This window comes from Maniola jurtina, chromosome 28 (assembly GCF_905333055.1).
Source record: "Maniola jurtina chromosome 28, ilManJurt1.1, whole genome shotgun sequence".
Taxonomy (NCBI): domain Eukaryota; kingdom Metazoa; phylum Arthropoda; class Insecta; order Lepidoptera; family Nymphalidae; genus Maniola; species Maniola jurtina.
Genome location: NC_060056.1, coordinates 1,033,781 through 1,061,611, shown reverse-complemented (window position 1 = coordinate 1,061,611; position 27,831 = coordinate 1,033,781). Strand labels below are relative to the sequence as shown.

Sequence of the window (27,831 nt, the reverse complement as noted above, 5' to 3'; positions counted from 1 at the left end):
TTTGGGGCATGTAGTGTCCCAGTGGTGGGTCTGCTACGGCGGACATCCGCTGGCGGAGTAACGAGGTGTTTTCGGTCCCTTGTGCTCCGTCGTCAGCGGTGGGATGGAACTTCGTACGGTTTTTAGTCGGTAGGAGTCCGACATAACCACCGTGCTCCCCCGTGGTCGGTGGTATCCATGACGGATTTTCCTCAAGAGAACAAAAAAAAGCAATGAATAGATACTTACATCTGTATGTTGCTGCATATGCGCGTCATATGGGTCCTCAAATTGGTAGCCTTTGAAGCAATATGCACATTTGAACGTGGAGTTCTTATACAGAGCTGTTTCTTTTCTACTTTGTAAATCTGCAACCTGGAATATAATGCAATATCAATCGAAGCACTGCGTAACTTAAACCCACTCTTGAGTTACGCTTATCCATGACTTAGGTGGCCCATTTTGATACCGTGCAATAATGAACAGCTTATGTCACACGTATCGTAATGTACTATTGTGTTACAAGTGTGCAAAGTGAAAAATTACTGTTGAAGCGGAAAGTTTTATACTTGAGTCGGAGGCAAGATTTAAATAACAATGAGATATCTAATTTCTATGCGCAAGTGTATCATACAATGTTGTTTAATAATATTTGTAAACAAAAATGACGAAATTAAAATATGATCACCATTGTTACAGTACAACAGTATAATATCAAGGTATTTTATAATACCATGTAATTTTAAAACAGATTTAATAATTTTAGATTCTGTTTCACACAACTCCTAACTCTATTTTATAATTATTTATTACAACATGGTAAATAATGAACTACCTTTATAAAAGAGTGTGGCCTCAAAACAGCTATTCTATTTGGCAAACATTGGTCACAGCTGACACATATTACTGCACTGTGCGGTACTATTTTTATCGCACTTGTGCAATAATAGTCTATTTAAGCCTCAAGTTTGAACTCCTTACCTGTTCTTCATAAGTCAAAACTGACACTTTAAACAGTTCCATGCCACCAGTGGGCGGTTTTCTTCTTAAATATCCCTGAGATTTCGTTTTACGTTTTCGAATACGTTTTCTAACTTTGACTGCACTACCATCCTTATCTGATGTTTCTTTTGGTTTAATTAATTTAACTTTTGGCTTCTTGGATGTTGCTTTCGTTTGTCGATTGTTAATTTTATATTTATTAATACTTAATGTATGCTTTTTATTTAATTTGACACTTTTTTTACTTCTATCACTTTTGATAGTCGGTGCAACTAGTTCCACATCACTGTCATTTTTATCAGCGAAGTCCATTTCAATGTCATCGTTTTCATCTGGTAAATTGACATTACGATCGTTTTCTACCTGGAAATCCATGTAAATGTCATCATTTTCATCAGATAAATTGACATTACAGTCATTTTTATTGCCATTTTCGTTCGAGCAATCCATCTCTTGATCAACAACATGATTTGAAAATTCCACATCAACTTTTATGCCTGTATTTAAAAGTTTAACATTTTTATAGCTGACATTTTTTGTACATTTATCTGTGTTGTCTCTGTTATTCTTGACCTGAAAAAAAAAAAAATTACGAGTATTTACATAGACAAGTTTATCAATACATATAAAAAGTGTCATGACATTTACTTGTTAAATATTAGTTATTTCTCAAAATTCCCTACTTAATCTATATTATAGCCAAAACTTACATGCAAAATCTCAAGATTCTAGGTTTGTCAGGCAGTTTGTCCTTTTATGATTATATCAATTACCTTGTCTACGCCACCATTCAAAAAGCCATCATTGTCTATGTCATCATGTAAGAATTCCTCATCACTCGCTATGTCATTATTTACACTTTCCACTTTAGGTTCCAAAACGATGGTAAATTTTTCGGCTTCAATGTAAAAAAGTTCATTTTATATCACACAAGGTTATTTTTAAGTAATGCTTATCTGTGACTTAAATAGTCCACTTTTACATTGTGTTAAAAATAAAAATGCTTATTATGTACATATGTACTTCTCTTGAGACTGCTAGCTTTTAATTGGTAACTCTCGGTGCGATAATGGACTACATTTACAAAATATTTTTTTTATTCAAGTAAACTTTTACAAGTGCTACTAAATCATACATATCCTAATGTATTCATATATTATAAACTAGCTGTGCCCGCGACTTCGTTCGCGTGGAATAGTGACTTTTCGCGCTTTATATAGCCACGGACGCTCAGGCGCGAGGCGCCGTGATTCTTTAAATTGACATAACTTTTTTATTTATGAACCGATTGACATGAAATAAACACTAAATCCTAAGTGAAGCTTACTACAATATATTAGTGAAAACCGTATCTAAATCGAATAAGCCGTTTCTGAGATTAGCGTGCACAAACACACAGACAAACAGACAAAAAAAAAATAATTACAATTTCGGATTCGGCATCGATATAATAACAACCCCTGCTACTTTTTTTTTATATATTTCCATTGTACAGACACCACTTTTCTACAATTTTATTATATGTATAGATAGAATTTTTCTACATCTACAGGCATTCACTATCAACATACCTACCTTCATTTTTCACTTCAGTCTTAGCTTCTGAACAATGGATAATATTTTCTGTTTTAACTTGTACATTTTTATTTATGCTCTCTGTTTTCACATTTTTACTTTTTTCATCATGTACCAAGTGGTAATCACTATAGTTAGGTTCAAATATTTCCTTCGTTAAGTTTGATTTCAATTTATGTTTCTTCCGATTTACTTTCTTTATGGTTTTAATTTTTAACTGAAACAGAGAAAAATCTTAATAGAACAGAGACAAGTTTTATATTCAAATAAACTTTTAACAAATACTTTCAAATGGTTAAATAATTCTACCACTAGTTCAGAATGCCCGCACTTCCGAGGAGAACAAGCGATAAACTCGGCAGTAGCTCTTTTCAAAAATTTGATTTACAATATCGAGCCATAATACTCCCACACACACGCACTCCCACAAATCGCACTTGCAATCCCACGAATTGTACGATAACATAGTACAATAACGGCCTAAAGCACACCAAAGAAGCTGGCTTCACCTCAATCTGGAAATGCGCATTGTACCTAAAACTTACGGATTCATCTTCTTGGCTCAACTTCAGCAATATATGATGTGCTTTCACACTCTTGTCTCTGAACGCGTCGCAGTTTAACAAACGCTGTCCACACTCCCAACACACTCTTGGTGATAGAATTGCAGTGAATTTACTCAACTGAAAGCAGGTTATTATTATTTTGAATACATTTGGCAATAAAGTGGCTGTTATATCACCGCTATCAAACCTATAGACTATATCACACAAGTGCGATAAAAGTAAGTATTACCACAGTTATTTTAAATTTTTATTAACTACCTACTAATTTTACAGTTGTGTGTAATAGACATTATCGCACTAGTGTGGTAATATTAAAAATAGTCACCAAACAGAAAGCAGCTGTTTTGACTCACCATCCCATATATGGAGTTTGTAAGTACCTACCCAGTAGTCAGTACCATAGATTACAAACCCTATTTTTTACTTGCTATATGACATTATAAAAACCTCTTGTTGATTAATTCTCAAAAATAAATAGATCACGTATTTAAAGTAATGCTTGCCATTTTTTGGAATGTATTCATTAACATTTGTTTTAAAATACAGATTTTTAACTAACACACAAAATCTGCTTGGTTAAAACTTGATAATTAACACTGTCCTAATGTATAAAATATAAATATGTTTAAAAAAATAATTAAGTGTCTTAAAATATCCATAACAATAGCAATAATAAATTGGGCAAAATATTGCTAGCATACAAGTGACGCACAGCAGTTCATGATATACAATCTGCTGACAGACAGACGGACGGACAACAGAGGGTTATTAAAAAGTAATGGTGTATAATTTATGTAATAAACTTACAGACACTCCCGTCACAGTTTCATATGGCCCTTCCAAATTATAGTACTTTAGTGAAAACAATCTTCTGTCAGTGTCTAGACATATGATGCAGATCTGTAAACAAGGGAACATTCAATTTTCAAATAATATCAACCAGTTATCTTAAAGAATTTTAACTCATTCAAGGAAAATTGAGTCTTGTGATACATTATTATGCCACAAGAAAGCAACCGAGTGTTCTTCCCGAGTGACACTGGCTATAATTTTTTTTTTTTAAACCATTTGAATGTCAAGAATATCAAATGTGAAAAATTTCACTTTTTAGTTAGTTTTTGGCAATCCACTGCATTGCATTTTATTAATAAGAAACTGTCTTTTCAGTGGAATTTCCAAAAAATTCTTTCATATAAATCTTGTCCTGACAATTACAAATACAACAAAAAAAGAATTTAACAATTTAGTCCAGTCATTCTCAAGTTATGGAGTGACCAAGGGAAATAGGGATTCATTTTTATGATATATGTGTAGTTAACCCTTAAGTGTTTAAGGGTTTGTTGTTTTACAAAGCAACCTAAAAATACCTGTTCAGTTTTAGGCACTGCACACCTCTTTATTATCCACAACCCACTTTTAGTTGTGTGAAAGTCATCTGTCTTGAAATGTAGTGAGCATACAGACGGACCCTTAACTGTGTGAAGGTACTTGTCTTCAATGCCCAGAGCTTGGATCCAGGCGGCACGGCGAAGCTTCTCTGCCGGTAATCTGTAATGAACATAGATATGGTAAAGAATGAATATGCTTTTAGGAACTCCATATCACTCTCTCCTTGCACGTGAAGTACTTTTTATGCTCCCGCGAGAGAGGCATTTCACATTTGCCAAGCAGTGTCATAAATTATACGTATAGACCAGAGCAGTGTGTATGCTGTTAGTTAGACTTAAAAATTGTCAGCTCACCGATGAAATGTAACATTCTGGGAGTCCGGTAATATTTCCGAATTGTTCACACAAAAAGATACGCAACATCTCATTTTAGTACAGTTATAATGTAACTATTTACGTTGAACTAGGTACGCATAGAATTGTTTATTTGGGACTTCGAAGTGCTTCGAAGGACCAATATTTCTACAGCAATAATCAGAATCACTATGTAATCACTATAATCACTACGATATTAAATTGAGATGATTCTTTATTTTCACTATCAAACATAGGATAGTAATTAGGATGGAAAATAAACATCAAGTAATTACATATTCTTTGATAAAACATTTTTTTTTCTCTCTCTTGTCTGGCTTTACAAAGATTAGCCAATGTCAAGTTTGTAGGTATTTGTAACAAAGTTAAACTATACAAGTGTGGACCCCGTCTGTGTCGGCGCTCGCCGACATGCGTACGGCACCCCCTTAGAGCGCTTTTCAGTCAGTTTTAACAAAAAAAACACTCCAAAAAGGCAGAGCACGGCCGCCAGCTAACACCACACAGACGAAGTCCTTGACACCGACCAGAAACAAAAGGTCCTTGATAAAACATGACTTTTCACGCGCCATTTTAACTCTACATGACACTCTATGGGTTAACTGTCATGTCAAAAGTCAAGGCAAAAGTGAGGACTTCGTCTGTGTTGGCGTTAGCTGGCGGGCGTGCTCTGCCTTTTTGGAGTGTTTTTTTTTTTGTTAAAACTGACTGGAAAGTGCTCTAAGGAGGTGCCGTGCGTATGTCAGCGAGCGCTGGCACCATGGAGGTTAGAGAGAAGGAGAACGATCGCTGTAGAAAATAGTGTCCCCGAAATACGGACAAAATAAGTGAGGCGCTGCGATCGCTAAGTTGTCTCAATAAAAGCGGGCTGTTGTGCGCTAATTTGAAATGATATATCAACGTTTAATATACGTGTATATAATATTAAAAAAAACCATGATTAATTAAGCAAATAATAATTTTACACATTCAATATTTCAATGTGCTACTATGAAGATATTACCTTTGGTACTTTAAATAATGATAATTGACGTAAATTGTTTTTCACTCTATTTTTCCGATCAGATGCTAAACCGCTTGTACATCCACGCACAATACAATATTTTACCATTTTTTAATGTTTCTTTTCGTCAAAAATTAAAAAATTACGGAGCATGATTATTTTCTCACCGATGCCGCGAAGAAAAATTATACATTATGCAACTAACTTCATCTACTTGTACTCATAAACAGCTAACTTCACAGACACTCCTTACCGACGACAGCGCGGCTGGTGGCTGAAAAACGAATTATAAATTCTACCAATTTTCAGGGACAGGCGCGCTAATGCTTTAGCGCGTAGCGATCGTTCTCCTTCTCTCTAACCTCCATGGCTGGCACAGACGGGGTCCATACTTGTATAGTTTAACTAACTTGTTACAAATAACTACATACTTGACATTGGCTAATCTTTGTAAAGCCAGACGAGAGAGAGAAAAAAAGGCAAAAGTGAGTAGTTATATGTACTCTTTGGTAATCATGTCATGTTATTGTTATTTGTTAGTGTTTGTAGAGGCACTGCGAGTAATCATTTTAGAAGCTACGCGTGCCACGACGTAGCGTAATTCGTTAGTTGCCCCTAGCCTCTTGTAGCGTGTTGTTGTTTCCAAAGAAATTGTAACTTTAAATAGTGAATTATAATATATATTTTTTTAGTGTTCATTTCTTTTGTTTTTCTTTCTACCCTGGTAGAGAACACGGCACTATATATACATAAAATACCTGTACAAATATACCTGTACATTGGTGACTCGGACTTTGAACTACCAGGGTAACGCGTGTTAATTTTACTAAAATAAAGTAACGTAACGTAAGCTAGGGCAACTCAAGTTAACACGTGTAAGGAAGTGAAAAACTAAAAACCTTTAAAAATGGCGCAACCTACGACAGTAGTGAAGGATGAAGACACGTATCTAGCGTCGATATCTCTCACGTCGAAGATCCCGGAGTTTTGGACCGACCAACCTAGGGTCTGGTTTATCCAGCTGGAGGCAATACTGGCACCACAAAAACAAAGAGACGCATCCAGGTATAATATAGTGGTATCCAAGCTGGGTAAGGATGTCATACAACAAGTGACGGACATCCTCATCAATCCTCCGGAAGAGCGTAAGTACGAGGTACTTAAAGAAAGGTTGCTGAACATATATGAAGAGTCGGAGAACCGCCAGATACAGAAGCTCATCGGGGAGATGGAACTGGGTGATCAGAAACCCAGCCACCTCCTCCGAAAGATGCAGGATCTGGCCAGGGGTAAAATTAGTAATGATACTCTAAGCGTATTATGGCAGAATCTGCTACCAGCAGCAGCACGAGGCGTTCTGGCTGCGACAGAAGCTAAAGATCTAGATAGACTAGCCGTGATTGCTGACAAAGTAATGGAAACTATGAAGCCCCAACCGGTAGCAGAAGTGGCAGCAAAGGAGGCGGTACCCGGAAATTCGTCGATGGCAGCTGAAATAGCCAGGATCCATGCGAGGTTGGACCAGCTGGACAGGTCCAGACACAGTTGGAGAGGTAGGCGAGATCGCGGAGGGTTCCGTGGTCGTTCGCGTTCCAGAGGACGAGACGACAACAGGTCCAGACGTACCCCGGATAGCCCGGACTGGCTCTGCGTGCATCATTTTAGATACAGGCAGAGAGCTAATCGCTGCGAACAGCCGTGCACCTGGAATACGAAGCAGGAAAACTAGTGGAGATGCAGGTGGAACCGGTGGGTACCTGCGTCGAATTTGGGAACCACCGTTTATGTATTACGGATAAAGACAATGGCATACGTTATTTAATAGACACAGGTGCGAACATTTCAGTGTTGCCCAAAAGTTATAAATCAGTGTGTGATAGTACAGTAAACAATAAATACAAACTTTATGCCGCGAATGGTAGTGAAATACAGACTTACGGAACAAAGACTCTAGTGTTAAATTTAAGATTGCGTCGTGCGTTTAAGTGGACTTTTGTAATAGCCGACGTTAAACAACCCATTTTAGGAGCGGATTTTTTAGCTAAGTATAATTTGTTAGTAGACTTAAGAAACAGACGATTGTTAGATCAGGAGACTAACATGTATGTAATTTCCACTATAGTAAACTCGGAGCATTCATCTATTTTTACTATAGCCGAGTCGCATCCATGTTATTCTCTTCTAAGTAGGTTTCCGGAATTGACAATGCCAGCGACATTCAAAGAACCACCACGTCACAGCGTAAGACACCACATCGAGACTTCAGGTCCTCCGGTGCATGCGCGCCCAAGGCCGCTGCCGCCGGACCGATTTAAAAAGGTAAGAGAAGAATTTCGCCTTATGCAGGAAATGGGTATTTGCCGCCCGTCAAAGAGTGCGTGGGCGAGTCCTCTACACGTTGTACCTAAAAAAGATGGTAATATAAGGCCGTGTGGAGACTATAGAGCGCTGAATGCAATTACGAAGCCTGATAGATACCCAATTCCTCACATAAAGGATTTTACGTTTATTTTGGCCGATAAGAAAGTATTTAGCAGAATTGATATTAACCGAGCGTATCATTTTATTCCGATAGCAGAGGATGACGTGGAGAAAACAGCTATCATTACACCTTTTGGTTTGTTTGAATGGCCATGTATGTCTTTCGGTTTAAGAAACGCAGCACAAACGTTTCAACGTTTCATGAATAATTATGTTTTACAGGATTTAGAGGCAAATTTTCAGCAAAATAACCCGGATTGCGCGAATTATAAAACTGAATTTGTTTTTTCATACTTAGATGATTTAATAATAGCTAGCGAAAATAGTTCGCTTCACGAAAAACATTTAGAGGCCGTTTTTGAAAGATTACAACAAGTTGGACTAACTATTAATTTAGCGAAGTGTGCGTTTTCGCAGGATAAAGTTGAGTTTTTGGGTCATGAGGTGTCAGCCAGTGGCTTAAGACCGTTGCCAAGCAAGGTCCAAGCCATTGTAGACTTTCCCAGACCGAAAACGGTAGAGGAACTTCGTAGATTTCTGGCCATGGTAAATTTCTATAGAAGTCATTTGCGTCAGGCAGCCGAATATCAAGCTGAATTAAATAAGTATCTTCACGGAGCAAAGAAACGTGACAAAAGTAGTATAGTGTGGACAGAAAGTGCTGTTCAAGCTTTCGAACAATGCAAGTTGAATTTACAGAACGCTGCTTTGTTAACGTATCCGATAACAGGTCAAGTGCTTGCTATAATGGCAGACGCGTCAAATACTTGCGTTGGAGGCACATTGCAACAAAGAGTAAATAACGAATGGGTTCCGTTAGGTTATTTTTCAAAAAAATTGACTGACACGCAACAAAAGTACAGTACCTACGACAGGGAGTTACTTTCGCTTTATTTGTCAGTGCAATATTTTAGGAACATGTTCGAAGGTAGAGATCTCGTTTTGTATACAGATCATAAGCCGTTAACGTTTGCGTTTAAAAAGCTAAGTAGTAGTAAAGAAACGCCGCGAAGGACCCGTCAGTTATTATTTATTAGTGAGTTCACGACGGATATACGCTATACAAAAGGCGAAGAGAACGCGCCCGCGGACGCGTTATCGCGAGTTGAAACAATTTCGTGCCCGTCTGTACTTGACTTCACAGAAGTGGCTATTGCGCAAGCGAACGACAAAGAGCTTACAGAATTGCTAGGAACAAGAGATGGGAATACGAAACTAATAAAAATAGACTTGCCGAGTGTAAATAAGCCGATTGTTTGTAACTTGCGAGGCGATAAGGCTAGACCTTACTTACCAAAACAGTTTAGGCGTATCGCATACGAAACAATACATAACCTAAGCCATCCTGGCATTAGAACAACAAGGAAAATGGTAACTAATAATTATTTTTGGCCTGGGATGAATAAAGATATAGGTATTTGGGCTAGGTCGTGCATAGAATGTCAAAAAGCAAAGGTTCACAGACACACTATGTCACCTTTAGGGCAATTTGCAAAAGTAGATAGAATGTGTCATTTACACATTGACATTATAGGTCCATTCACTATTTCAGAAGAAGGCTACAGGTATTGTCTTACAATGATAGATAGAGAAACAGGTTGGCCGGAAGCATTTCCAATTAAAGATATTTGTGCGAAGACAGTAGCCAAACTCGTGTATGAAGGATGGATTACTAGACATGGGTGTTTTATTAATTTGAGCTCAGATCAAGGAAAGCAATTTGAAAGCAGTCTCTTTAGACAGTTAATGAAATATTTAGGGGTTCATAAGTTTAGGACGACACCGTACCATCCACAAAGTAATGGCATGATCGAACGATGGCATCGTAGTTTTAAGGCCGCCTTAATGGCGAGATTAAAGGACAATAGGTCATGGGTTGAAGAAATGCACACCATTATGATGGGACTGCGTGCAGCACCACGCAGTGACACAGGGGTAAGTGCCGCGGAATTAACCTTCGGGCGAACTCTGAGGCTCCCTGGAGAATTTTTCGAACCATCGGATGATAAGATAACGGACGGTGAGGAGTACCTAAAGCAGTTGAAACAGGTAATTAGTAATTTAAGACCGAAACCCGAGACACACAGAGACTCTCGGACTATTTTTGTGCACCCTGCCTTAAAAGACTGTAAAAAAGTTTTTGTTAGAAACGATGTAATGCGTAAGTGTCTGCAACCACCGTATGACGGTCCCTATGACGTCATAAAGCGGTTGGAAAAAGCATACTTAGTACAGTTACCCAATAGACAAGCACTTATTTCCATTGACAGGTTGAAACCAGCTTTTGTCCTGGATATCAAAAATCCACGACAAACGCCGGATGAAACGACATGTAAGAAAAAATGTAGATTTAGCGACGATGACGTTTTGCCGACTCATACAATCCGTACTACTCGGAGTGGGAGAGTCAGCAAAACGCCCGTTAGGTATCAGTAGAATAATTCGAGTAGTAACATAGCAATTAAGCAAATGAGTATTACGAAATAAGTATTGTAAAATGGCCCGATCCGCATATATTATTTTTTATTTTATTCATGTATTATTTTTTATTAGAAGTCATAACTAAACCTTATTATTGAGAGTGTTAGAGTGGTTGACGATTGTTATAATTTATTGGATAGTGTGTAAATGTAAAATGTAATGTAACCAACATTCGAAGCGTTGAGTGCAACGAAGGCTGGATGGCGTGGGAATAGCAACAATTGAACGTGGTATTGCCACAGCGACCCCGTCGCCACCCGCTCAAGTTGTAGTGACCTCATCTCAAGTATGATGTGTTAAGAGATGTACCATGCATCGAATCAAAGGAACACTTTAACTTGGTGACGTGTTTAAATTATGATTTGTTGGGTAAGCGGATCGGAAACATTGTTAGGGTTGTCGAAAAATGAAGAACGAATATTGTGAAATAAAATTAAGGTTGCGGAAATTTGTATTTGTTTAATTTTTATTAAGATAAAAATTTGGGGTGGTGTGATGTAGAGGCACTGCGAGTAATCATTTTAGAAGCTACGCGTGCCACGACGTAGCGTAATTCGTTAGTTGCCCCTAGCCTCTTGTAGCGTGTTGTTGTTTCCAAAGAAATTGTAACTTTAAATAGTGAATTATAATATATATTTTTTTAGTGTTCATTTCTTTTGTTTTTCTTTCTACCCTGGTAGAGAACACGGCACTATATATACATAAAATACCTGTACAAATATACCTGTACAGTGTTTACAATTTACATAGGTACTCTTTGGTTATTGTCTCAGCCTGGTGTGAAATTCAGATTATTGTATAAATTTTCTGTAATTTTATTTGAATATATTATATATTTTACTATATATTATCTGACCGTCACTATAAAAATGTGACATTGTTTTGTTTTAGTTTATGTGAGAATCACACTCGTAGTGATTACCATTGGTGATTACATACTCTTTGCACAATAACAGAAACAACCTCAAAGAAGAGTAACTTGTTGTTTGTTTATGAAGAAGAGTAGCCTGTTTTACAATTATTTTCACATTTACAGGCTTCCTAAGTACTAACTAAACTATGTATCTTCAACTGTGAGCTGCACTGTGTGTAATAAACAGAACTTAAAAAACACTAGAGAGACTGCTAAATAATCAAGTGAACTGCTCACTTAACAGTAAATCGTAGTAAAATGGAGTTTAATGCAACTAATAGGACAGTGCCGGAGAGTGCAGGGCTATCAGAAACACAGGTGCAGTTCTGATACTATTATTATAATTTTTAGGATTCCAGACCTCAAAAAGAAAGAGGTATTTATAGGATCACGTTGTTGTCTGTCTGTCTGACAAGAAAGCCTATAGGGTACTTCCCGTAGACATAGATTTCTGAAATTTGGCAGGTCTAGCACAAGTAAAGGAAAAAATCTGAATACTTGCTGTGAATTTGTGGTTACCTCACAAAAAAAAAATGTGTTCATGAATACAATTAACTTACTATAAAATAGATGTCCATCATTAACTTGAAAATTTTTACTATACTAGTTTGAGGTTTCCTGTTTAATAGTGCAGAACCTTTGTGTGCGAGTCAGACTTAGACTTGATTGGTATTTTTCTAATGTTTTGGCTACTATCATACTTGCAAGTGGTGATGTAGCTATTGATCTCTTCATTTCTGATTTTATCATGTCGAGAAAACTCCTACCAGAATGCATTGAAAAACCTTCCACCAGGTGGACAGACAGACAGACAGACGGTTTCAGGCTGCACAAGACTGTGTGGTGTGTGGAAGTTCCACAAGAGTCATATCAGCAGTGGAGGTCTTGGTTGTTGATAATGATGATGATTTTTCACTTTGCCTTTCTCTGGTTTAGTTAAAAACGATCAAACTAGCTGATGCCCTCAGCTTCATTCTCTTTATAGGTTTTTAAAAAACCTATGGGAACTCATTGATTTTCCGGGATATCCAGGCTATAGTCTATCTCCATTCCAAATTTCAGCCAAATCCATCCTGTAGTTTTTGTGTGGAAGAGTAACAAACATCCATCCATATATATAAGCTTTTGCGTTTATAATATTAGTAAGTAAGGTATATTACAAATAGCTGGATTTTTTTTTCAGTTCTGCATGATGTGTCTAGACACTAGTACGGACTGTAAGCTGTACCCAAAGGAGAAATCGAATTGGGATATGGAATTTGAAAATTTGACTGGGATTTCGGTAAGTTATACACTGGTTTAACTATCCTATTACTAAAAGTTTCTGACAGGACTTTGGATTAGCGAAGATTGACTGTTGTAAAATAAAAATTATCAAAAAATAAAGTCAAAGTCAAATCATTTATTGAAATTGGGTACCTTTTTGATGGTCAGTTGATGAATTTGTAGGATGTAATTAGTGGTAATTATTTTATGTAAGCTTAAAACTAAAGGCTGATTCACACCAGTTGCGTATGCAGCACATGTGACACTTGCGTAGTGATGTGCGTGAATCCATAGACATAACTGCACGCATTACGTCTACGTGAACGTTCAAGCCAAGGAGTATACATGTTTCATATTATAATTCCATACATTACAAAGCAATACAGCCTGTGTGAACGAGCTGTAAAGCTTCAAGCGTTGCAAATGCACCCACAACAAACTCAGCTGGTATTCTTTTACTCTCACCACTTTCCAAAATCACAACTTATTAGAACTATCACAGCTTTCAATTGTTGTTTTTCAAACAAAATTTAAATTTAAGTAGGTACTTAATTTGTATGAGTAAAATATAGTTTGTAATTGCAGTTGCAGGATAAGCTATACTTTGTTCCGCAGTTCTGCACAATATGTGCTCAGAGACTGAGCAACAGCAGAAAGCTCCGAGCCATGTGTCTGAATGCCTACCAATTGCTATCGGGATTGGTAGAAATAAATAAATTGGTAAGTTCTGTCTTTATACTTTACTAGCTGATGCCCGCAGCTTCGCCCGCGTGGATTTAGGTTTCTAAAAATCCCGTGAGAACTTTTGATTTCTCAGGACAAAAATAGCCTATCCGTAATAGCCCGTCCCCGGTATGCAACGTGTTTCTGTATCAAGAAAAACATTTAGACGGATGATCCTTTAAAAATCCCAAGGGATCACCAGGATTAAGGAATGCAATTTCTTACAGCATCAGGGTCCTCGAGGTTAACGACAAAGTGTTTACTTGGCATAGATACCTTCTTTATCAATCAATTTATAACCGACAGTTTCTAAATCCCATCAGTTTTGGTGGTCAGGTCCCCTGCAGCATCAGGATTGAGGAGTTGGAATCCAAATTTTTTACGAAACAATGTCGCAAAGTTCTTCTATCAATTAAAAAAAAAATACGCAATCGGTTCATAAATCTCTGAGATTTCGGTGTACATAGGTAGAAAAACACAACTCCCTTTTTGAAAGTCGGTTAAAAAAGTAGCCTATGTTACGCCCTGGACAATCCTCTATTTGTCTGTGAAAATCCCGCCAAAATCAGTTCAGCCGTTCCAAAGATTAGCCTTTTCAAACAGTACAGACAGACAGACAGACAGACAAAAATTTTAAAACCGGGTGATTCAGTTATGGTATCGTTCAAATAACCCTATGAGCTTAATATGAGGTAGTTATTTCGAAATTACAGACAGACACTTCAATTTTATTTATTAGTATAGATTTATTTTCATTCATGTCTTACATCATAAAAAACATAATATTACAACATGAAAACCCGTCAGGTCGCTGCAAAGTATAACATGGAAAAATACTTAATTAAAGGTAGTACATATTACAATTCTATTAAGTGTTAACAGTTACGAATTTTTGAAATAAGAATAACAAAATTTATGAATTTATTAAAATTTAAATGGTAATTAAATACAAATAAAATTTCACATAATAATAGCAATAAATGTTATAGAAGCTTTCAAATTATTATTCCTATCTAATATTATGTCCTATTAATTAATCAATCTTAAAAAAGTATTTTTATAAATAAAATGCATTACAAAATAACTATAAAAAATTGATATATCGTATTATTGAGGTTTATTTTGACGATTCAAAAGCACTTGTAAAAGTCTACTTCAATAAAATCCATTTTATTGTATTCTATCCCCAGGACATAAATAGTACTGTATTGTATTACATACATATTAAAGTAATTAGTCTTGTAGCCAATTAATTTAATCAGTGAAATTTTTATTCTTATTTAAAAAAAATAGTACTAAATATTTCTTTTGTTGTTGTTTCTGTTACTTCATTTTTCTGTTGTTTCTGTTTTTTTTTTTTGTTGTTTCCGTTATTTTATTTTTGTTGTTTCTGTTGTTTGATATTTTGCTGTTTCTGTTATTTTATTTTTTTGTTATTTCTGTTATTTTTTGTAAACATTCTTTAAAAATATTATAACAATGACATTACAAGTCAGAGAGAAAATCAATATACTAGATTTCTTATTCTATGTTGTAAAAAGCTAGCAAACATAGGACACTATTTTGCATTTATAATATCAACAAAATATGGGTATGAATGCATATAAAGGAATTTCTATTCAATGTTTGAGGCAGATCCGCTTTCGCATATAAAATATTAGTCATGGTCATATCAACTCATCGCCGGCTCACTACAGAGTACGAGTCTCTTCTTATAACGGAAAAGGTTTTGACCATAGTCTACCACGCAGACCTTCACACATCTTTGAAAACACTATGGAGAATAGGTACCTATGCAGGTTTATAACAACACAATATAACACCGAAAAGTTACGGGTGCGTGCCCGGGATCGAACCTCCGACCTTCTGAGTAGGAGGCGGACGTCTTTCCCACTAGGCTATCACCGCTTATTATATAAGTATAGTTTTGGTGCATAATAAAAGAATTCTATTAAATTTTTTTTTTAATTATCAACATAGACCATAAGAACACTACGCAAATCAAACAAGCTAACATCAAGCATGGGCAAGAGATCGTTCCAACTAGACCACTGTGACTTGTATCTGATACACAAAGAACAAGAGCCAGAAGTACAAGAATTACCACACAGTAAAACAATAAAAATTGAAATCATAAATGCTAACAATATCCATATCCAGAACCCTCTGCTCAGAAATGAAATAAGTAGTGAAAATGAAGTTTTAGAATATAAAATAGAAAATGTAGATGATATCCCAACTGATTTAGTAGATTCCTATTTAGATGATATCGAAAATGATGATCTAGATATAGATCTAGATATAGATATTGATACTGACATAGATAATCATAAAACAATCAACGACAAAGTAACTGAAGTGAAATTACTTGACACAAAACTTACACTGAATGCGGATCTCAATAATGAGAATAATGTTGAAGGAGAAGTTGTAGAAGTAGATGATAGTGATGTTGAATTTGAAGAAGACATTCATGATGGTACTATACACAGTGATTCTGACATTGACATCGATACACAGGGCGCTGAAAGAGTTAAGGTCATACTCGATAAGTTTAGGAATGATGTAATGAATGACACAGACAACGATTGGGACTTTTTGAAGGACAGCGAAAGCGATAGTGATTCAAAAGAAACTGAAAATGCTAAAGCAATTATTGCACATAAAATCAAAGAAAACAACGAAAGACTCAGACGACAGCTTGTTAGAAAAGAAACTGAAAATCTTGTGACCCTGGAATACTTAAAGCATTACAAAATAACGGATTTGACATATGAAGAACAGTTAACTGACATACAGAAGAGAAAAGATAAGGAGAGTTTCATAAATTCACAGTATAGATGTATGACATGTTTCAAAGGAGCTGCAAATATTGATAAATACAACGAACATATGGAAAGACATACAGATGTGAGTACTAACAAGTGTAAATTAAAAATTTATAACACCCCCGACAAGTGAAGGTTACAGTAACAAGAAAAGAGCTGATAACTTTCAAACGGCTGAACCGATTTTCTTGGATTATAGCTAAGAACACTCTCGATCAAGCCACTTTTCAAACAAAAAGAAAACTAAAGTAAAATCGGTTCATTAGTTTAGGAGCTCTTTTCTAGTTACTGTAATATTCACTTGTCAGGGATGTTATAATTTTTTTTACACTTGTTTCAACTAATGAATAAATAAACTATGTCTAAAGTTTTATTGTTTTAGATTTATCAGTCTCCTATCGGTTTACGCACAAAGTTGTCGTAAATTTAGTGTTAAAATAGGAATCTTCATCTTATTAGAATCTTATTTAGAGCCGTGAGACACACTTTCGCATGTATAATATTACAAAACTAAAACCCGACTGCGATCGTCTTAATAAACGCTGAAATATTAGAGTAAAATTGTTTTTCTGTCGCTTGGTATATTTTAATGTTGTTGTACATTATATTCAAGAGCTTAGAATTTTCAGCTCTTTGATTTGACATCCCACTTGATACAGTAGCAAAAATTTGTTTCGATAAAATATACCCTATGTCACCTGGACCTTTACAAAGAACCAATTACCACCTCAATCATCAAAATCTGCCCAGTAGTTTGGGCGCTACGGTGGAACACACAGTCTGGATACAAACATACATACATACACAGACTGCTAAAATCATAACCCTTCCTTTTGGCTTTGCCGCAGTCGGGTAAAAATTAGGATTAGTTAAAGTTTGCCCTCTCAACATTTTTTTTTAGAAATATGGAAAATCTGTATGCTTGGTTTGCGGACTTCACTTCAGAAGTGACAAAGCAGTGCAACGCCACGTAACAAACTCTCATAGCGCGAGGTATAGTTGCAACATCTGTCGCATGGTCACCAATAGTAGGTGAGTACCCTTCATAGGGTCATTTCTGACCCTTTCCATCAAAACTCAAAATATTTTTATTCAATTAAACTTTTACAAGTGCTTTTGAATCCTCAAAATAATCTACCACTGGTTCGGAATGCCATTCCTACCGAGAAGAACCAGCAAGAAACTCGGCGGTTGCTCTTTTCAAGTGTTCAATTTACAATAATATGGCATACTGTACATTGCTGTGCAATTGCTGTTGCGGGGTGCAGCCCCGCACATTGCTGGAGCGAGTCAAATCCATGGTTTTTTGTTATTTACATAATCTTCGATTGTATAATATGTTTTATTCAGGAGCATACTTTTAATAGATTTTTTAAAATTGTGTAAAGGCAAGTCTAAAATTGACTGTGGGATTTTACATCACTAATAAAGAAACACAACACCCTAACACATCCAAACCCCTTTTTTAGGGTTCCGCACCTCAAACAAAAAAAACGAAACCCTTATAGTATAATATAATAATAAGTATAATATAATTTTTGTACAACAAAACATTTTTAGTTACAAAAAAAAACGCTGATTTCTACGACAGGCAAACTAGAAACCGTAATAGGCTCGCAAATCCTACGCTCCGCCTCAGGAAAGTGGGAAAGTCATTTGTGGGAATGAGTGTAATATTTTATAATAAAATTCCACAGTCAATTTTAGACTTGCCTTTACACAAGTTTAAAAAATGTATTAAAAGTATGCTCCTCATAAAAGTTTATACAATCGAAGATTATATAAGTGACAAAAAGCTCGGATTTTACTCGCTCCAGCAATACACGGCGCTGCAATTTCTTGTATACAGTATGGCATATTATTGTATATTGAATACTTGAAAAGAGCAACCGCCGAGTTTCTTGCTGGTTCTTCTCGGTAGGAACGGCATTCCGATCCAGTGGTAGATTATTTTGACGATTCAAAAGCTCTTGTAAAAGTTTAATTGAATAAAAATACTTTGAATTTGAATTCGTGCAAAATGTCTGATTCGTACTTGGCTGGTTTTTCTGATTGACGCTTACGATTTGGTTACAGATCAGTAGCCAAGAGTCACGCGGCGTTGCACAAAGGGACCATCTACAGAAAGTGCTCGCACTGTTCCAAGGAGCTCTAGTCAGTGTAACTTATTTTTTGCCATTCCATATAGCCCAGTCATTTCGTACTCAAGAAGGGCACGTATAGTAAAAGTCAAGTATTAGGAAAGTTTTTCGGGAGTTTTGCTAATTGGTGGTTTTATAGATTTTGATGTGCTCTTTCCGAATTTTCATTTTGCCACCTCGTATCTTTGCCGCTCGCGCCGCCATCTTGAAAAATGGCGTCCAAAAACAGTTTTTTGACGATAACTTTTTTCCGACTCAGTTTTCGATGAAAATGGCTATGTAACACGCTTAATTGGAGGGGAAAGGGGATTATTAGTCATGATTCGCATGGCTTATATTCTTTAAAAAAAACTATTTATTTACGACAAGCGCTGTATTAAAATTTGAGCCTCGACTATAATTTTCAACTTTCCACACTAGTTACATAATAATTATAGGAATGTTCTATTTTAATGCAGTTCAAAGAATCAGTATCTCTCCCACGTGCGAGAAGATCACCCCACGGTCATGGAGTGCTGCGCTCTGTGTGGATACTCCTTTGTCACCGAGCGAGGCCTAAGTTCGCATCTAAACTTAAAACATCATGGTCAAAATTTGCAGGTGGGCTTGGAAGTCAAAGTGAAAATCGGTCGTTAATTGAAAAGTGTTTTTATGTGACAGGGTTAGCTGATGCCCGCGACTTCGTTCGCGTGGATTTGTTTTTAAATCCCGTGGGAACTCTGATTTTCCAGGGTTTTGAAACATATACGAAAAAAATTATATCTCTCAAAGTTTTGGTCTTACTGAGATAAAAATGGGCTTATTCGAAGGGCAACAATACTGTCCTATCGTCTACATTACAAAACAAAGTGTTCACATTTCCATAACTTTTGAAAAAAATAAGAAACTCGAAAAAATTCTCGTAAAATTAGGCAAATCCACAAATTATTGTAAATCACTGCAAAAACACTCCCGACAACCCTTGTTATTTTTTACTTAATCGAGAGATTTTGAGCTAAGCTGCAATACAACATTTAATTTACAGCTGTATGTCTAATAATTTAAGAGTTATTGTTGTTTGAACATAGCGCATACGCAAGTAAAAAAGGCCTTTGTTAAAAATGGCATTCACTGCCTTTTATGCCCGCGATATCGTCCGCGTGGATGTAGGTTTTTCAAGATCCCCTGGGAACTGTTTGATTTTTGGGGATAAAAAGTTGCCTATGTCAACAGCAGGGACGCAAGCTATCTTGTTACCAAATTACATACAAATTAGTTACGCGGCAATGGGCAGGGTACATGGTCCGAAAAACCGCTAGACCTGGGGGCCCCAAGATGTTAGAATGGCGACCTTGCACCGGAAAGATTAGATTTAAAATTTACAAAACGACTTCAATGTTCCACTTTGCGCACTTGTAACGTAAGTAAATGTTTCAGAATCTAGACGGCCCGCTGTGTGAGTATTGCAACATTCGCTTCGCATCTGAGAAGGCGTATCGTCAGCACATAAAGGTTTTCTGCAAACGTGTCGATTTAGGGTGAGTTGGTTGTTTGGGTTCCGTACGGACCCTGTTACTAAGAGTCCGTCCGTCTGTCTATCAGTAGGCTGTATCTCGTGAACCGTAATAGGTAGAGAGTTGAAATTTTCACAGAATGTGGTTACCGCCACAACAAATAATAAGAATTTCAAAATGGCCGCTATAAAAATTTAAGAAATCGCAAAATGTTATTTCTTGTGCGATGGTACGGAACCCTACGTGTGCGAGTCATTCTTGACCGATTTTTTTAGTTTTAAGCTGTACTAGCTGATGTCCGCGACTTCGTCCGCGTGAATTAAGGTTATTGAAATCACGTGAGAATTCTTTGATTTTACGGGATAAAAAGTAGCCTTTGTGCTAATCCAGGATAGTCCTTGGCAGTGCGAGAGGTTGTAAAGGGAGTAGAATAGATACAGCAAAGATAGAATGTATTCATGAAAAAAAGCTTTACTGAATAACTGAGGTCTTTCACTATCCTCTACATAATTGTTTTTAGTTTTTTTTTAATGTTTCTTTGTTTTGTCTTGATTATTTCGTGTTTTGTGTGTCATAAAGTTTTTATATGTCTATTTATCTATTTTTTACTCTCATTTATTTATTGTTCTCATTTATAAGGTAAAAACCTTATTTTTAAAAAACGTTCACAAAAATAAAATAACAGAATTAACAAAAAATAAAATAACAGAAACAACAAACAATAAAATAACAGAAACAACGGAATAAATAAATAACAGAAACAATAGAGAAATGAAATAAAAGAAACTACAGGAAACTAAAGTAACGGAAGAAAAAACATATATAAAACTAGAGGGTGCCCGCGACTTAGATTTTTATAGATCCCGTGGGAACTGTTTGATTTTCCGGGATAAAAAGTTGCCTATTTCGATTACAGGGACGCAAGCTACTTTGGTACCTTTCATACTAATCGGTTAAGTGGATGGGTCTCTAGGAATCCCGCGGGAACTCTTTGATTTTCCGGAATAAAAAGTAGCCTATGTCCGTCCCCGGGATACAAGCTAACCCTGTACCTTTCGTCAGAATTGGTTACACTGTTGGGCCGTGAAAAGGTAGCAGACAGACAAACGGACAGATAGACAGACACACTTTCGCATTTATAATATTAGTATGGATCACACTATATAATATTATAAAAGCAAAAGTATGTGTGTATGTGTGTGTGTGTGTGTGTATGTCTGTTACTCCTTCACGCAAAAACCTCTGGGCGGATTTGGCTGAAATTTGGAATGGAGATAGATAATAATAATAATAAGTCCGCCGCTTTCTCAACCTGTCGCCCTGACCCCCGGCCGTTTGGTCTCCCCTGCCGGGGCGTAATCCTCCGCCCGGTACAAATATGTATTTATGTAAATGTGTATGTAGGTTTATTTATTTTTATATATGTAAGTATATTATATTATCTTTGGCTTTTATATATATCTATTTTGTAACCGGGCGTGAGAGTAAGTTATATCTATAATAATAATAATAAAAACCTTTTATTCAGCCAAATTTACAAATACAGACAGGTAGGGTGCCGTAGTCCCTGGGGAACCAAGGAGCCGACCAGTGTCCATGCTCCCTGGTCCCCCAAGACCCAGGCACCCATTTCTTAATACTAGCTTAATGTCTATCTTGGCCGAACGGGGCGCTGCCTCAGCTTATTGCTGCAGTCGGTCGACTGCAGCGTTGATTTTCGGGCATGGCCCCCAAGTGAATATCACGGGCCGATCGGGAGCGCGAACATACCGTGCCTCTTTTATATTGACATATGCCAAGTTACTTGGTGCTCTTTTGGTAGTAAATTGTTGTTAAATCTATTGAATATTATACATTTATATCTAAAATGTCTACTTAACTATCTACATATATAATAAAATTATCCACTATCTATTTATAAGTCGCTAGGCGTTGTCCTGTAAAATTTGAAAAAAATTAGATGTCCAAAAATGCTGTGTTACCTCTTACAACTGTTTCTGTCTTTCTAGTAAAAATTTTTTTTATGGTTTGTTTAAAAGAGTATAACGATTTCGCTAAACGGGCTGGGGGAGGCAAGTCATTCCAAATTTTACAGGCTGCATACTTAAAAGTCCCCTTGAAGGAGGCAGACTTATGGTGTGGCCACGCAATTTTAGGAGCCGACCTTGACATATGTGTACTATTCTCACGAGCCCATTTTATCCTTGAGCGTAAGTAGCTAGGTTTACCCGTGGACATGACACCGAAGAGTAAGGTGGCCAAGTGAAGTTTGCGTCGAGCCTCCATTTTTAACATGTTGGCGTCGTTCAAATGCGGGCTCACATGAGAGCGGGGCGCGATCGAGAAGCAGTAGCGGGCGCAAGCATTCTGGACCCTTTGAATAAGTTTATCTGACCTACAGAGCAGGCATGGTCCATATGCAGCATCTGCATAATTTAATTTAGACAGTATAAGGGTCTCGCACAGACGAATTCTAACGTCAACGCTAAGATAAGGACGCATTTTGTACAGAAGTTTTAATCGATAAAGACAATGTTTAACTACCATCCTGACATGGCGTTCGAAATGCAAATGTGCATCAAATATCACGCCCAAGTTACGAGCCTCAAAAACTCTTTCTACACCGTCGCCTCTTATGCTAATATGTGGATTTAGAGCTTCAACTTGACTAATTTTGTGTTTGGTTCCTAATATCATCAGTTTCGTTTTTCCAGGATTGAGATTAAGTGAGTTTGTCTCTGACCAGCTTGCTATATTTTCTAAATCATGACAGATATTTGCCACTGCCTCTGCCGTATCCTGAGGTCGGAATGAGTAATATAGTTGAACATCATCCGCGTAAAAGTGATATTTGCAGTGAGTGATACAACGGACCATGTCTGCTGTGTACAACGCAAATAGGATTGGGCTTAGAATCGATCCTTGCGGCACACCTCTGAGGATGTGGATATCCTGGATATCCTGGACCCTAATATCCTGGATTAGCACATAGGCTACATTTTATCCCGGAAAATCAAAGACTTCCCACGGGATTTCGAAAAACCTAAATCCACGCGGACGAAGTCGCGGGCGACAACTAATATGGAATAAAAACATGGAATTTATTGTTAACAGTGTGCGAAAACGTCGTCAATGGCAGCGCTATTACTCGTTCTATAATGACACCAACACGCCACGCAAGAGGTCGTGCAAGGGATGGTGCCTGTGCGACCAGTGCGGGAAGTGGTTCCCAGTGAGAACCTATTTATCTATTTGTTTTTTAGGGTTCCGTACCTCAAAAGGATAAACGGAACCCTTACAGGAAAATTTTTGGAGACCTCCACCTTTTTTGATGTAACATCCGTTAGGTCAATTTTTCGTATAAAATACCTATAGCCTATGTCACCCGGACCTTTACGACGAATCAATTGACACCTCATTCATCAAAATCAGCCCAGTAGTTTAGGCGCTACGGTGGAACACACAGAATCTGGAAACAAGCAAACATACATACATGGACTGCTAAAATCATAAACCTTCCTTTTGGCATTGCTGCAGTCGGGTAAAAAATGTAACCTTTACGCAAGCCGTGGTCCGGATTTCGATCCCGGGCACGCACCTCTAACTTTTCGAAGCTTTTTAAGGATTCCGTACCTCAGAAGGAAAAAAGGAACTCTTATAGGATCACTTTGATGTTTGATGTCTGTGTGTATGTCAAGAAAACCCGTACCTGTTGACCTAGAATCATTAAATTTGGCAGATTGGTAAGTCTTATAGCACAAGTAATGCAAAAGATCCGAAATCTGTGAATTTGTGGTTACATCACAAAAAAAAATATTCGCAAACAAATAATAATAATAATTAGTGTTTTCATTTTCCAAAGTAAGATAACTTTACTAAGTAGGGTAGTACAAAGTAGTATGACTTGTATAAACGTTATAACAACGCAACGTCGCGTGACACATATGATTATTAAGGTGCACTAAACGGGTCTGCCCGTGAAATTCAAATTTAATTTGTTTTTTCGCAATTTGTAAACTAATACGACAAACTAGGCCTATGGCATTCTAATTGCGCCAATGGCAGTATCAAACACACACACACATCTACACATGTTTATATAAAAATCTTTACTTCAAAGGGTCCAGTTTAAGAAATTAGTTATAGTATCGACTAATTTGTGAGTAACTCACGTCAAACTCATTATTTTGACTAATTTCTTAAACTGAACACTTCCAAGTCAAGATTTTTACGTAAACCTGTGAAGATGATACTGCCATTGACGGAATTAGAATGCCATAAGCCTGCTTTGTCGTATTAGTTTACAAATTGCGAAAAACTAAATTAAATTTGAATTTTGCGGTTAGACCAGTTCAGTGCACCTTAATAACGCGACGTTGCGTGACGCATACAATTATTAACAACGCGACGTCGCGCGACGCATACAATTGTCAACAACGCGACGTGGCGTGTTAATTCTAAACTGTTTACGTGTCCACAGTCGCCCGGGTTGCTTTGGCAGCACTCGCAAGTGCACACCGGCGAGAAGCTGTTCAAGTGTGCGATATGCCACAAGGCTTTTATGTACAAGCCTTCGTTGAAGGACCACATGTTGAACGCCCACAGCGACAACCCGCCTCGGTTCCCGTGCGGGGTGTGCCACAGGGAGTTCTCGTGTACCTCAAACCGGCGCCGGCATATGTCGGTGAGTGATTCAAATGATTTCTAACGGATTTTAAAAAACTCGGGTTCCGAGGGTTCCGTACTCGGGTAATTTTTCCGACATTTTGCACGATAAATTAAAAACTATTATACATAAAAATAAATAAAAATCTGTTTTAGAATGTACAGGTAAAGCCCTTTTAGTCCAGTAATTCTGTAATATGAGATGGAAAGTTTTCAGAATGTTATGCAAATTGGTGGTTTTATAGATTTCGATGTGCTCTTTCCGAATTTTTTTTTTGCCACCTCGTACCTTTGCCGCTCGCGCCGCCATCTTGGAAAAATGGCGCCCAAAAACAGTTTTTCCACGATAACTTCTTTCCCACTCATTTTACGATGAAAATGGCTATGTAACAATTAAACTAGAGACAATTTCCTACAATTTGTGTAGTCACCTTTTTTTGTAGACTCAATAGTTTCAGCGTACGAGCGCCACAAAGCCCACTCCAACACTTGTTTTGGCTAAATAACTCATTTCCACCCCACCATGTGGTAGAGTGAGTGGCGTGATTTTTTTTTATGGTATCTCCAGGAGCCGGTAGTCACCTTCAATTTAAGCCATCAGCTCGACCAGAGAATACTAACACTCTTCAGAATTCTGCTCGAGATAAGAGTAAATATACTGCATCGCAGTTTCGATCTCACGTGCATATGAGCCTTTTTTTTGGGTTTTAAACCCAAAAGATACCCATGGGACCTTATTACTAAGCCTCCGCTGTCATCCGTTTGCTTGTCCGTCTGTCCGTCTGTCTGTCAGCGTGCTGTATCTCATGAACCGTAATAGGTAAAAAGTTGAAATTTTCACAGAATGTGTATTTTTTTTTGCCGTTATAATAACAAATAATAAAAATTTCAAAATGACTGACATGAAAAAAAAACAAAAAAGTAATGTTATTTCTTGTTTGATGGTACGGAACGAAACGAAACGAAACGAAACGGTGGTATTGAAACTCATTTTAATTATTTTTTTATGAGGAAACTACAAATTCGCGGTTTTCAGATTTATTCTTGTACTTGTGCTGTAAGGCCTACCTACCTGTCAAATTTCATGATTCCAGGTCAACGGGAAGTACCCTATAGGTTTCTTGATAGACACGACTGACAGAACGGATCCTTCCTTGATTGTTTCCTTTTTTCCTTTTGAGGTATGAAACCATAAAAAGAGAAAACGGCGTGCAAATAAGTCGGCCAGGCTTCATATTAAAATATCCAAATCCTTTTTGATTTGATTTACAGACACATCAAGGTACTCGACTTCTCTACAAGTGTGACATATGCGACAAATCTTTCACGAGCGCGTTCGGCATGGAGCAGCACGTGACGCACGTGCACCGCAACGTGCCGTGGCCCAAGCGCAACCGTCGCGACAGACCCAAGCCCGGCACACGGAGGTCTAGTGTCACCACTAGTGACGAGGACACAAATACTACTCCTGAGGACTAGTGCGTCAAAATAATCTATACTAATACTAATATCTATACTTTTTTTTATTTTTATTTTTTTAATAAATAGAATTGGAGTGTCTGTCTGTAATTTCGAAATAACTACCTGATATTAAGCTCATACGGTTATTTGAACGATACCAACACTGAATCACACGTTTTTAAAATTTTTGTCTGTCTGTCTGTCTGTCTGTTTGAATAGGCTAATCTTTGGAACGGCTGAACCGATTTTGACGGGATTTTCACAGCTAAGTAGAGGATTGACCAGGAGTAACATAGGCTACTTTTTTAACCGACTTTCAAAAAGGGAGTTGTGTTTTTCTACCTATGTACACCGAAATCTCCGAGATTTCTGAACCGATTTGCGTAGTTTTTTTTTTTTTTTAATCGATAGAGGAACTTTGCGACATTGTTTCATAAAAAATTTGGATTCCAACTCCTCAATCCTGATGTTGCAGGAGACCTCACCATCAATACTGATGGGATTTAGAAACTGTCGGTTATAAATTGATTGATATTGAAGGTATCTGTACCAAGTAAAGACTTTGTCTTTTACAGACACTTCAATTTTATTTATTAGTATTTATTAGTATAGATGTCTACGTTAATTGTAATAATACGTAATAAATTGATTTGAAGTGTATCATTTTACTTTTGTTTTTATTACTGAATATATCTCTCTCTCTCTCGTCTGGCTTTACAAAGATTAGCCAATGTCAAATTTGTAGTTATATATAACAAGTTAGTTAAACTATAGAAGTATGGACCCCGTCTGTGCCGGCGCTCGCCGACATACGCACGGCACCCCCTTACACAGATCACTATATATCAGTTTGAAGACCCCCTTAGAGCGCTTTCCAGACAGTTTTAACAAAAAAAAAAACACTCCAAAAAGGCAGAGCACGCCCGCCAGCTAACACCAACACAGACGAAGTTCCTGAATATATAATAACCGTCCATGGTCCGCGTGGATTTAGGTTTTTTATTTTCTGAAGTAAAAAGTTGTCTATGTCAATTTCATGGACGTAGGCTACCTCTATACATACAAATCGGTACAACGGATGGGCTTTTAAGAATTCCATGGGAACTCTTCGATTTTTCCGGGATATACCTAAGTAGCCTATGCCCACTCTTAGGATGTAAGCTAACTCTTTACCTTTCATCAAAATCGGTTAAACTACTGGGCCGTGAAAAGCTACCAGACAGACTGAGATACACTTTCGTATTTATAATATTATAGGCTTGGATAGGTATAATATTGCACGTAGTCCGTCGTAGTAACATAGAAAATTAATTTTGATGTGATCCCAGCCCTGGATGGTGCACACAGTGACAAAATGACATGCGCACACAAAAATAAATGACACGCATTTTTAGATCAGTAGCCGTCCAGTAATCATTGGGCCATGATGCCATGATGATGGGCACTAATAATCACTACGATATTAAATTGAGATGATTCCATATTATAAAA

The 27,831-nt window shown here is 37.2% G+C and overlaps 3 protein-coding genes across 5 annotated transcripts in view; 2 read left to right on the top strand and 1 right to left on the bottom strand.

The window, feature by feature from the left end:
- LOC123879640 (zinc finger protein 425-like) overlaps nucleotides 1-5,182 on the bottom strand; it is a 60,682-nt gene extending 55,500 nt beyond the window's left edge. For both annotated transcript variants that reach the window (XM_045927447.1, XM_045927446.1), the window contains exons 1-8: nucleotides 4,865-5,182; nucleotides 4,490-4,670; nucleotides 3,930-4,022; nucleotides 3,102-3,239; nucleotides 2,557-2,773; nucleotides 1,755-1,879; nucleotides 961-1,554; nucleotides 229-354 (exon numbers count right to left, since the gene is read on the bottom strand). In XM_045927447.1, the coding sequence (XP_045783403.1) occupies nucleotides 229-354; nucleotides 961-1,554; nucleotides 1,755-1,879; nucleotides 2,557-2,773; nucleotides 3,102-3,239; nucleotides 3,930-4,022; nucleotides 4,490-4,670; nucleotides 4,865-4,938 (1,548 nt within the window). In that variant the 5' untranslated portion in view covers nucleotides 4,939-5,182. The remainder of the gene's footprint in view (nucleotides 1-228; nucleotides 355-960; nucleotides 1,555-1,754; nucleotides 1,880-2,556; nucleotides 2,774-3,101; nucleotides 3,240-3,929; nucleotides 4,023-4,489; nucleotides 4,671-4,864) is intronic.
- Nucleotides 2,095-27,831, top strand: part of LOC123879645 (zinc finger protein 99-like) — a 68,146-nt gene continuing 42,409 nt past the window's right edge. Inside the window, exons 1-2 of one of the 2 annotated variants that reach the window (XM_045927469.1) lie at nucleotides 2,095-2,099; nucleotides 12,008-12,029. In XM_045927469.1, coding sequence (XP_045783425.1) covers nucleotides 12,022-12,029 — 8 coding nt within the window. In that variant the 5' untranslated portion in view covers nucleotides 2,095-2,099; nucleotides 12,008-12,021. Of the gene's footprint in view, nucleotides 2,100-11,652; nucleotides 12,030-27,831 lie in introns of those variants that run through there. The other variant, XM_045927471.1, reaches the window with a different exon arrangement.
- LOC123879647 (zinc finger protein 189-like) lies at nucleotides 19,995-26,469 on the top strand. The gene is made up of 4 exons (XM_045927473.1): nucleotides 19,995-20,238; nucleotides 23,329-23,446; nucleotides 24,695-24,898; nucleotides 26,152-26,469. The coding sequence occupies exons 1-4, from the start codon at nucleotides 20,129-20,131 to the stop codon at nucleotides 26,356-26,358; spliced, it is 639 nt and encodes a 212-aa protein (XP_045783429.1). The 5' UTR covers nucleotides 19,995-20,128; the 3' UTR covers nucleotides 26,359-26,469.